This window comes from Poecilia latipinna, unplaced genomic scaffold, assembly GCF_001443285.1.
Source record: "Poecilia latipinna isolate Pla-1442-1.1 unplaced genomic scaffold, P_latipinna-1.0 Scaffold5333, whole genome shotgun sequence".
NCBI lineage: Eukaryota > Metazoa > Chordata > Actinopteri > Cyprinodontiformes > Poeciliidae > Poecilia > Poecilia latipinna.
The window spans coordinates 1-12,096 of record NW_015117949.1 but is presented as its reverse complement, the minus strand read 5'-3'; the positions used below and the strand labels follow the sequence as shown (position 1 = coordinate 12,096).

The window sequence follows — 12,096 nt, the reverse complement described above, 5'->3', positions numbered from 1 at the left end:
GTCACTTCCTCTGAGGAAATTTCATTTAATATTTTTCCCTTGAAATAAGCCACCTGTCAGGTCTTACCCTGCCTCCTGGTAATCCTGGCGGTCCATCAGGTCCTCTCTCCCCACGTTCACCCTAAAACGGGACAGAATATTAAACTGTCTCTAGTTTGTCTAACAAATTAGTAAAAAATAATCAGCAGTAGGAGTGAAAAGGTTGTTGCAGTGCATCTGCTAAGCACTCTGAATGTTTTCAGTTGATTAACCAGATTTCCTATCAGTGGTTTGGCACCGAGTTATCAGAACAAACTGGAATCAAGGGTGAAGAAAATAAACTTAATGTTTTAGGAAGAACTTTAAATATGAAGCCGACATGTAAAACTCACAGGTCCTCCTCTGGGTCCCACAGGTCCCACTTCCCCCTGGTCTCCTCGCTCCCCCTGGAAGTAAATATGACCACTAATGAGATAATCATTTAAACTTCAGGTGACATTTATTTCAGTTAAATAGTTTAAAATCACTATCTTTTGAATAGTGATTCAAAAGATAGTGATTTACCTCTACGTCTCAGAATGGTTGCTTTTGCATTTTGGACTTTAATTTAATTTAATTTAATTTATTTATTTGGGAGAGACTATGCACATTAAATTACATTTATGTAAAGGCACCAGAATTAGCCAAAAAGCTACTTTTCATTTGTTGTCCCTGGACAATAAGTCATTTGTCTTGATGAAAATAAACAAAGATTATACAAAACAAAGTCAAAATGACTTTCACTGCAAAAACACAAACTCTCACTAGTATTTTTGGTCTAGTTTATTGTGAAAATAGTACATTTGAACTTTTCAGTTACTTGTAGCTTTAAAACTTATAAGTAAGTTTTCAGCAAGATATAGAAGCTTGTTTTAAGTAAAAAAAATTCTTAACATTGATGAAAATTTACTGGTTTGACTGGCAGATTATTTCATTTATAACACAGGAAAAATGTCTAATTAAATAATCTGCCAGTTGAACTAGCACTTTTTCATCAATATTAAGGAGTTATTGACTTAAAACAAGCTCCTGTTTCTTGCTGAAAAGTTATTTGTAAGTTAGTTTTGTCTTATTTCAAGTGTATTAAGATATTCACACTAGAAACTAGACCAAAATTATTTGGTAAGATTTTGTGTTTTTGCAGTGTATAAACACAAATTCAGTCAATAAATACAATAAAGGTCTGATTTTGCTTAAACTTACTTGCTTCCCTGGAGATCCCATCAGTCCCACAACTCCTGGGCCTCCCGTGTTACCCTTGTTGGAAAAAAGGAGTAACTTTTACTTCTCTCAACCTGTCTACATTTAGTGAGTTTATAAAGTTTTTCTACCATAATAACTGCTACAGTTTTGATCATACCTTTGTGCCGCTTTGTCCTTTCTGGCCGTATGTACCTGGTAAACCCTAAATGAACAAAATGATGTTCAACAACATTAAAGTGTGAGAATAAAAAAGATAAAAACGGTAATAAAAAAAAACATCACTCACAGGAAGCCCCTGCGTGCCCGCATCACCCGGAGCGCCACTTTTCCCTGGAAGACCCTGAAAATAAAACAACGGAAAGGCAGAGCGGATCATGACATGTTTTAATGACTAATTAGTAAACATATTTATTCATGCACTGTAACAACACAAAATATTACAAAGGATTTTTGGCCTAATTTCTGATATTAGCACACTCTAAGTAAGAAAAAATGAACTTACAAGTAACGTTTCAGCAAGATATAGGAGCTTGTTTTCAGTCAATAATTCCTTAATATTAATGAAAAAGATCTAGTTCTACTGGCAGATTATTTCACTTATAACAGGAAAATTGTCTTGTGTAAATTAAATAATCTGCCAACAGAATTAGTACTTTTGCATTAATATCAAGAAATTATTGACTTAAATCAAACTGCTATATCTTACTAGAAAGCATTAGAAACTAGACAAAAATTACTTACCAAGATTTTGTGTTTTTGAAGTGTGTGTGATTTTAATTGCGTTTTTTATTTAATGGAAACACTGAAATTGTGAAATTATGTTGTGTTTTTTTTTGGGGGGTATTAAGGGAATAGACAAAGTTTTGCATACATTTTTAATGGAAACCAGGTACTGATAAACAGGTTAAAAGGAACTAAACTGTGCTTACAAAAACCTAAACTAGTGAATAAAGTGTTTTATTTTTAACTGTGGTTTAGTATAATTTCACATGTACAGCATCAATAACGACATTACCCTTGAGCCAGGCAGACCAGGTATTCCCTCACGGCCATCTGGACCCGGAAGGCCCTGCCAACAAGACAGGAAGCCATGAGAAATCCTGATGCATAATTATATATTAAAACCATCAATATTAAAAAACTATGTATGATTCATACATGAAATAAACGACCATGAACAGGACTGATTGTTGATTAGATTCTTCAGAACTGAGTGTAACTTTTGATTCAGATTATTTTCTGTGACATCTTTACCATTGTTTTGATGTGTCAAACTCAAGGCTTGGGGGCCAAATCCGGCCCGCCATAAGTTTTTCTGTGGCCCTCAGGACTCTAGATAGACACATAAATACAGCCTTCGAGGAAACAATATTATTTTATTAATCAAATTAAAGCAGTGTTTATCTCTATGCTGCCAAATTACATTAATGTGAAAAGATGTCAATATTATTTAACTTTAAGAAGTACTAATTGAATGCAGAGACACCTATTTATTTATACTTTAACAGTTTGATAAGGAGTTTTTCAATATATTTTGCCACAACAATCATGATGCTGATGTGGCTTGAAATTAAATTAAGTTTGACATCCCAACATTAGAGCTTACAGCTAAAACCAGATCTTTACAAACACTGAATATAAAGACTTTTTTTTTCTCACTGTCTGCAGTTAATCAGGCAAACCTTTCTTGTTTTAGCTTTGTTAGAATTGAAATAAAATAAAATAATTTATATTTGCTAAGAAGAACTTGGCCAACATTTTTTAGATATTTTTTTTTGTAACTTTCCTCAAATTTCTCAAATGTTTACATACATTTGGTGTCTATCAAGGATAATTGTCTTTTAAAATGTATGACAATTTGATACTTTTTATTTAAGTTTGATATCTCATCAAACTTAAATATTTTGGTGTGTTTGTGGTGAAACAACAGTCAGGCTATAATAATCAATAATTAGTGGATTGGAAAGAACCGAGGATGTGCACCTTGACAAGAATAAAGTTTTGCATTTCTGGCTTAAATACGATGAAGTGAGACTTACAGGTTCTCCTTTTGGCCCTGGTACCCCCCTGATTCCTTGTGGGCCCCGATCCCCCTAAAAAACACACAAATAAGAAGCACTGACAAAAAAAAACTGGTGCAAATGTTTGGTTTTTGTTTAAAAAGCACAACTTGAGTTATTATCTGTGAGAAAATAATTAAAATAATCTCAATTTCACCTTAATTATAATACAAGCAAAGAGAGAATCAGGGTGTTTATGGAGGAAACAGAAAATGAAGAAAGTGTGAAAGTACTTATCTCAGATGAGAAACCATAAAAAGTTCCTGCTTTTTAATATTCTCTGTACTCTTTTAATTGCCTTACCTGCGCTCCTATTTGTCCACTCTCCCCTATTGCTCCTCGTTGACCTGGATCCCCCTGAAAAGTGAAAACATTCATCAGTAACATTGATTGATTAATTAATTAATCTCTACAGTCAATTGGATGTCCACCCACTGGTGCTCCCTGAATTCCCCTCGGACCGACATCACCGGGTTTTCCACGAGGTCCCTGTTCAGGTGGAGAGTAGAAACAGCTAAAGGTTAATTCAACATGCTTTATTCCCTCTATTTATTAGTACTTATGTCATATGTTGTTGGAGTACATCTACTTAAAATGCACAGAAAAACTTGTTTTATACTGGAAAAAAATTGGATCTCCCCATCAAAGATCTAACATGGGGCAGGACAACAAATCAATAACAATATCTATTATGATTGATATGAATAGAAAACATGTAGAATGTAGAATATTCAATAATTCCACTGAATCCCAATCCAGAACCGCCCAGCATTCTGGGGGATGTAGTCAGAGGAAAGACTTTAGCTGCTCAACATCTCACAGCCAGCTAAGCAAAGTTGGTGGAATCAACTGGCTCACTCGCTCTTTGGTTGCCTAGCAACTCACTAGTTCTTTGGTTGCCTAGCAACAATCTGCTGAGTAACTGGCGCAGCAGCAGTTTAAGGTTTCGCTCCCATGCCTCATAACTGCTTAAAAATAAAAAACAGTGACGTTGAGTGAAAGGAGAAAATGTGGATAAAACAGCAAAGGTTACATTTGGCAGTATTTCAGATATTTAAAACATACAAAGAAAAACTTAATAAGTAATTATCAATATCTACTGATATCCATATCAGCAGATATTGATATTCTGTGATATGTTTTTCAGCCCTAATCTAACATGATTTTACTTTTCCCCAAACACAATAAGAGTTTACTTTTTGGCATCTTGATTAGTGTTAGAGAAATAATATATTTATAATAAGTTTCTACCCTAATTAAGCAGCAAGAATTAGGAAATGTAAAAAAGACAAACCATAATAAATGTTTAAAAACTTTTCATAATAGTATGACATATCTTGGACAATTCTATTGAAAGACAACAACAAAAAATATGGAAATGGCTCCAAGAAAAAAGTCGTGTTTCAAAAAGAAAGTAGTAAATCCTACAGGAGATTGTGTTCTGGTCTAAAACCAAACTACCAATCAACTTCAAAAATGTCCCTGTACATGACCAGGAGGACAGCCTATTCACAGTAAAACATGGTAGTGGCAGTATCATACTTTGGGGTTAGTTTTCTTAAGTTGGAACTGGGAGTTTCTCGTCAAGTTGACTGAAAAAAAATCAAACAATTCCAGATACTAGCCAGTTTTAAACCACAAAATGAAAAGTTATTTAGTTTTTCAGCATCAAGTAAGCATCCAAATTATAAATTATGGCCTTTTGCAAAAGTTTAGTAAAAGGCCAGAATTTAGAGTGATTTTTTTCTCTAACAGAAAATAAATTTAGCCAGATCAAAGTTTGTGTCAGACTGATAGACTACAACCAACAAAAAGCATGTTGTTCAACAACATTTTAGTTTAAAGATGTGGAGACTCGTGACGCCAGATTATTGCAGTTTTTATTTATTTTTTCACATTATTAACCTTTTTTCTTTTTACATAACAGAAAACAATATTTTAACAGAGATTGTAAATCTTTGGAAACACTTTATTATTGACTGGGTTGAAGCAACAAATTGGCAGTGATTTACAAAACGTTTTAAGGTGTTTAGCCATGATGAGTGAACAGTAGATTCAAACCCCGTTTTTCTTACCCGGTCTCCTTTGGGGCCCGTTATTCCTGGAAGGCCTCTTGCTCCACCCGGGCCCTAAAATTACTCAGCAGACAGAGAGGAGTTAGTATGCTGGATTAAAATCATTTCTCTGAGAATAAACATCATCAGTTTAGACATGAGTGGCCATTTTGGAAACAAAAATGAAATATTTTACTGGCAGTCCTTGAGCTCCAACTTCACCAGGCGGTCCTTGATCGCCCTCCTCTCCCTGTTGATTATCGCAGTTATATAAATGTTTTAATTTTACAGTGTAATCTCTGGTTTTTTTATCTGTTATCATCTGTGGCATGACATCACCTTGTGTCCTTGTCTTCCGGGCTCACCTGATTCGCCCTTAGCCCCTTTGTGACCCTGAGGAGTAAAAGTTCAAGTTAAAATCAATTCAAAAACGAAAACTGAAACTGATCTGCAGCCGATCTTTAAAAGTGAACTCACTTTCATCCCTGGGAGTCCAGAATATCCATTCAGTCCTGCTGGGCAGGCAGTGGGACACTGAAAAATACAACAATTAGTTATTTATTTCAGTCAATTGTAACCTTTCCATACACAGGTAAAACAGAAAACACACAATACTAAAGAAAAACCTAATTAAAAAAACTAATAGAGAATTAGAGGTAACACTTTATTTGAAGGGTGTGCATAAAACTGAAGTAATAACAGTCATGAACATGAATGAGTCTTCATGAATGTTTACGACATTCATAAAGTGTCACTTTAAAAGTTAACACTTTTAATGCAAGTTTTAATGCAACTTTGCTTTAAACAGGGCAAAAACACAAAATCTTACCAAGTATTTTGGTCCAGTTTCTAATGCAAATATTTTAGTACATTTAAAATAAGACAAAACTAACTTATGAGTAACTTTTCAGTAAGACATAGGAGCTAGTTTTAAGTAAATAATTCCTTAATATTGATTAAAACTTAGTAAAAGATTATTTCTCTTATAACATGGAAAAAATGTCTTGCTATAAGTGAAATAATCTGCCAGTGGAACTAGAACTGTTTCATCAATATTAAGGAATTATTGACATAAAACAAGCTCTTATAACTTTCTGAAAAGTTACTTGTAAGTTAGTTTTGTCTCATTTTAAGTGCACTAATGTAATTGCACTAGAAACTAGACAAAATTACTTGGTAAGATTTTGTGTTTTTGCAGTGTATGCACATCCCTTCAGATAAAGTGTCACTGAATTAGAATTCAAAATGAACCTAAATAAGACACAGCTGGCATTTCAGAAATGTAATAGATTTTTAAAAACGGATATGAAAATGAATAAATGCAACATATTAGCTGTTTTTACTGGTTGTGTTGGAATAGAGCCACTTTTTTAACTGAATCTGTAAAAATGTTTGTGTTGAGGTCATGACCCTGATCTACACTTAGATCTTCAAATTAATTTCCTCTGCAGGGAGTGAGTTACTTTAACAGTAAATAACCAGAATTATTGTTTTACCAATCACTTTGAAACTTCCACAGTTTTCCTGCGTAAGTCGATGATAAAGGTCTCGTATCCTCCTGTTCATTTGTTAGATTAATCACGTTTTGATGTTATTTTACTTCTAAATGGACATAAAACAAATCCACTCACCAGCTCCTCACCCTGGTAAACAGCTGGAGGTCCCTAAAAGATGCAAAAAATGAAATTAGATTATGGTTGTGGGAGAATATTCTGCTTCAAACATCTGGTAGGGATGTACAGCGTTTTTTAGTTATTTAGTTTGGAAAGTTCAACATTTAACTTCATTTCTATAAAAATGATGTGACTGAAACATTTTTAAATTGATAGTTTACTTCTGGTTTGTAACCCAGGAGGACAATTAGGTTGGTCAGGGATGTAGGGTTAGGGGTTAGGGTTAATCACTAATAATGAAAGTTAATCACCCTAGTAATCACTTATTGATAACAAATAAAAATATAAAACTAACAGATTGAAAGTTCCTTTCTTTGTGTGGGGAATGTTTGCGTGTTTTTTGGTGCTGAATCCTGAAACGTTAGTGGAGCTGTTGTCTGTCGGTTGCTATGGTAACCGGTCTGTGTGTAGCGTAGCCGACACAGAGAGCGAGAAAACGGAAGAATGAGTGGTTTTCAGTTATTCTTCAACTGTTTTTCAGCGTTATTTTTCCCCTTTTCTGTTGTGCACTGCACTAAACTAATAATATCTACGTGTCCTGGTTTTATTTTGTTAAAGAAACTGCTCCACGCGGCAGCACCGCGTTGTTTCCAGATGTAAACGACAACATGCAACGTGTGTATAAAGTGAACCAGACGGATGTAGACGGATGTTTACCCGAGGACCAATAGGACCAGGCAGACCAACGGCACCTCTCCTCCCTTTTGCTCCCTGAAACACATAAAGAAGTTTTCATCAGTCATCTTCTTATTTCCTTAAAAAAATGAAGTATGTTCTTATGAAAAAAGCAAGTTTCCATTTCAGTTGATTACTTTAAGTTTCTACCAGGTGTTGTTTACTCACAGGCGGTCCTACTTTTCCCAGTTCACCTGGTAGCCCATCCGTGCCAGGAATACCCTGTAACAGAACCAGCAGAAACTGTAATGAATGCTGCAAAATGGTACCAAGCATCAGATTCTTAATGTTTGCTACATAAAAAACTATAATAAATTACAATTTCCAGAGTCAGACAAAAACTGAAACAGTTCAATCTGATTTTACTTTGATGTGGATATTTTTGTATTATTCACGTAATTTGTGTTTGATAGACAAAATAAAATAAGTTTCCTTTTAAACTGTGACTTTATTTTCTTTTTTTTTCTATTTTCATAGAATGAAGAGCTTTGCTTTACAATAACAAAGCATAATAATGGAACGTGTCTGTAACTTCTTTACTCACATCAGTCCCATCAAGTCCTACTCCCTGTGGATGACAAATCAGAGATTATGATGTTAATCTGGAATAACCCAGCAGATGCAATCAGACAAAGGCAAACTGGTGCAGTAATAATCTCTGCAGTAACGCTACAGTTTACTGCAAGGTTAGGTGGAACAATTTGGAGATTATAATAATCTGTGATATTATCTCTTTGTAACAGAAATGTTGAAAATGTTTACTTACCGGTTCTCCAGCAGGTCCCTGAGCTCCAGGTTCCCCCTAAACCCAAACAAGAACAGAAACTTTGTCTGTCTTTGTTATTTTCAGATCCACAGAAACCTAGAAATCAGTGGGGGGCCATCCCATCTTTACAGACATAGCTGATGAAAACACTCTGTGTGAAAATCCTCTGGAAAGTTCTTATTAATGCTGTAAATATGACAGACTTACTTTTGAGCCTTTTGGGCCCAAAGGGCCTGGATCCCCCGGGGGTCCCACAGGTCCCTGCAGACGACACACATTTCATTAAAATCCTATCGGTGTAGCAAGCGAGCGAGCTAACTAGCTAGCTTTAAACCAAGCTAGCAGGCAAACTAGCTAGCTCGCTCCAACTGAAGGTCTAATGCATCTATATTTGTACAATTTCCAGATGCTTGACAGTGACACATCCACTCATATTGTTATATAAAGGTGTAAATAAGCCTGTGAATAAATGAAAATGCTTTGTGACGCTGGTGAAAGAGCTAAAACTCCAAATGCAGCATGATTAGCCACTCAGGGTCAGAGACATTAAAACGGGTCATGTGGTCTGATGAAGATAAAAATAAAGTATATGGCTGTGAAGCACATCGTTATATTTGAAGTACAACACCATCATAACAGTGAAGTATGAGAATGTGTGGCAGCATCATGCTGTGGGGACAAAAGTGGATTATGTGGAAATACTGATCACACCCTATTATAGCTGTCAGGAAGAATGGGCCAACAGGTCAGCAAAATGTCTGACCCAACTCATACAGTTTAAAAGGTGATTCTACCAAACAGCATATACTAAATTTAACTCAAATAAATCTACAAAACTACAAAAATATTAGGTAAAATAAATGTATCAGACTACCTCATTCTTCAGTTAAACTTTGTTTGCATTTTTCCTTTGAATTATGATTTGAGGAAAATCTGGTGTCTTTTTTTTACCCTTCACTGCAAAAACAGAAAATCTTATAAAGTATTTTTGGTCTAGTTTCTAGTGCAAATATCTTAGTACACTTGAAATACGACAAAACTGACTTACAAGTAACTTTACAGCAGTATGTAGGAGCTTGTTTTAAGTAAATAATTTTTGAATATTGATTTTAAAAAGTACTTGTTGTATTGGCAGATTGTTTCACTTATAACAAGATATTTCCCCGTGTCAAGTGAAATAACCTGCCAGTGGAACTTGTAATTTTTCACAAATATTAAGGAATTATTTACTTAAAACAAGCTCATATGTCTTGCTGAAAAGTTTCTTGTAAATTAATTTGGTTTCATTTCAAGTGGACTAAGATATTTGCTCTAGACTCTAGACAAAAATACTACAAGCAAGATTTTGTGTTTTTCCAATTTTGGCCTTCCACTGAACTTCCTTTCTCCGTGCATGAGTGATAAAATCATAATTACCCGTCTAAAGGCAATCAAAATGCTTTTCTCCATCCTAACAGTTGGCAAAAATAAACTGTATTGCTCCTACAGCTGAAGCTCAGTCATATACCCTTAACCTCCATGGTGTAATATCACTCTGTGGCGATCCTGACAGACAGAAAACTCCCTGTTACCACTCCACATGTCTTTCCTGTCAGCCATCTCTGAACAGCCTTTCCCCCCAAAACTCCTTTCAGGTGCAGACAAAAAGACCCCTGTTTCTGTCAGGAAGCCACGTGAGACCCAGCCCTAAATAGCCCCACTGATTTATTCAGGGGGACATTTTTCCTCTCTCTACATTTCTGCCCACAGGAGGAAAATCCAAACTGTTCAGATACCAGCAGACACATAAGTCCAGTTCTCCAACTTCAGATTTCAAGATGTAAAAAACATCCTTTTAATTAAAATTTAATAAATACACACATTCCTAATTTTGTTTTTTACTTACATCTGCTCCTGGAAGGCCTGGAGCTCCAGAAGACCCATCTTTGCCATTATCTCCAGGAAGACCCTGGAAACAGGAATGTTCAACTCGTTATGGTGCAGTTTAATAAATAAATCCTAAAATGTTGTTTTCATTATGAAACTCTGCATGTAGAAATTAGAAAATCACTCACTACTGGGCCAGTTACAGAGGAGTCTTCCCCTCTCTCGCCCTGAACATGCAGAAAAAATGTTAAAATTAACACAAAAACAATAATTATACATGTAAAGGTTCATTTGTTTTATAAATTGGCCACTCAACATATTGTTTATGGTTTTATATGCTGTCCCCTTAGCATCTCAAATGGATATTTGTGAGATGTTTGTTATGTTTAGGTGAAAAAAACTATTCGAATAATGCAGAAAAACCCAAAACGAAATAAATCAAGTGTATTTGAAATAATTAAATTAAGATTTCCTGATCACCAACAGCTGATTGATGCTGTTTTTAAACTGTATTTCAGATAAAGGTGATGAAAAACAGAATATTTTCTTCTCAATCAGAGACTCAAACAAACACCTGAAAATGACCCTCATTTGGAAACGAAGCTCCAAACTAATTACTTCTGTTTGTTTCCTTCTTTTCATCGTCTCCTAATTGTAGGCAGAACCTTTGATTGAATAAAAGTCTCAAAAATCCAAATGACACAATGGAAAAAAAAAACAATTTTCTGTCACATTATAACCATATTATTTTATTTTACTAGAATATTTTGCCTCATCTCCTTTTATTATTTTTCTGTCAGTTACTATTTCCTCAAATGGTCCCACACTATACCTTTACGCTGAAAAAGGAAAACAGTTGGTCCAACTTAATAAAATTATGTTAATTTGTTACAAGTAACCAAATTAAGTTTATCCAAGTAAATAAACATAAATAAATTAAGTTTGACAAACTTAATTAAATTATATGTAATAAATTTTAGTTGGAGTTCCATCTTCTGTTTTTCAGTGTATTATTTGATTTTACTGGAATATTTTCCTTGATCTCCACTATTAGGAGAAGAAGAAATCATTTATATATGAGTGAAAGTTGTTTTAATGTACAGTAAGAAGAGCTGTGAAGCTGAAACAGCTGATGTTTGGCTTCACTGAGGGATGAAATAAACAGACTCACATCGATTCCGTCGACTCCAGGTACTCCAGCGAAGCCTGGCGGTCCGGGGGGCCCTCTGGGGCCAACCGCGCTCCTCTTTTAAACAAACACACAAAGCAGATTTTCATTTTTCAGCCTTAAGCCTCATGCAGTGCTGCGGTACTGCGCAGGGCGATCACACAAAGACTTATTGTCCCTGATCTGAGAGGAAAGGTCACGAAACCCAACCCGGCTTTCATTTTAGTCCCATTAAACTGCCTAAGTAGCATGGTTTTCATTTTTGTTTTTATTTAATCTTTATTTAACTCAGATTTTTTTTTAAAAATCTAATTTCCTGGGTTAAACAGCAGTAGAACAAGATAAAAACAAAACAACTACAAAGTTTCTGCCTAAACCTCACTGCTGAACATGGTGGGATAAAGAGGCGTTTTAGGTCATTCTTTGATATAAATATATTAAAAATGTTAAATAAACATCTCAGTTGCTTAAATAACAAATGTCAGTAATAAGTTTAACTTATTTTAACTAGAGATTGTGTTCCATTGAAGTGACGATGTTCAATACAAACTGTTCTGAAGTATTGCCTATTATTTTGATTTATTTTTGCCACAAAAAATTCCAGAAATTATGT

The 12,096-nt window shown here is 34.9% G+C and overlaps 1 protein-coding gene across 1 annotated transcript; it reads right to left on the bottom strand.

The window, feature by feature from the left end:
* Positions 1–13: 13 nt before the first annotated feature.
* On the bottom strand, positions 14–11,571 carry LOC106943471 (collagen alpha-1(IX) chain-like). The gene is made up of 22 exons (XM_015026781.1): positions 11,487–11,571; positions 10,504–10,542; positions 10,335–10,397; positions 8,657–8,710; positions 8,450–8,485; positions 8,228–8,251; positions 7,852–7,905; positions 7,666–7,719; positions 6,967–6,999; positions 5,813–5,869; positions 5,675–5,728; positions 5,532–5,585; positions 5,357–5,410; positions 3,717–3,770; positions 3,585–3,638; positions 3,261–3,314; positions 2,237–2,290; positions 1,508–1,561; positions 1,379–1,423; positions 1,222–1,275; positions 372–425; positions 14–121 (listed from the first exon to the last, which is right to left on the bottom strand). The coding sequence occupies exons 10-22, from the start codon at positions 5,816–5,818 to the stop codon at positions 26–28; spliced, it is 687 nt and encodes a 228-aa protein (XP_014882267.1). The 5' UTR covers positions 5,819–5,869; positions 6,967–6,999; positions 7,666–7,719; positions 7,852–7,905; positions 8,228–8,251; positions 8,450–8,485; positions 8,657–8,710; positions 10,335–10,397; positions 10,504–10,542; positions 11,487–11,571; the 3' UTR covers positions 14–25.
* Between the last annotated feature and the right edge of the window lie 525 nt (positions 11,572–12,096).

What these genes read in the sequence shown, in the direction of transcription:
- LOC106943471 (XM_015026781.1), bottom strand. An exon ending in CGGGCCCCAAAGGAGACCGG is followed by an intron (nt 3,771 to 5,356) that starts GTAAGAAAAACG and finishes CCACCTGAACAG; the next exon opens with GGACCTCGTGGAAAACCCGG. An exon ending in CAGGGCCAAAAGGAGAACCT is followed by an intron (nt 2,291 to 3,260) that starts GTAAGTCTCACT and finishes TCTTGTTGGCAG; the next exon opens with GGCCTTCCGGGTCCAGATGG.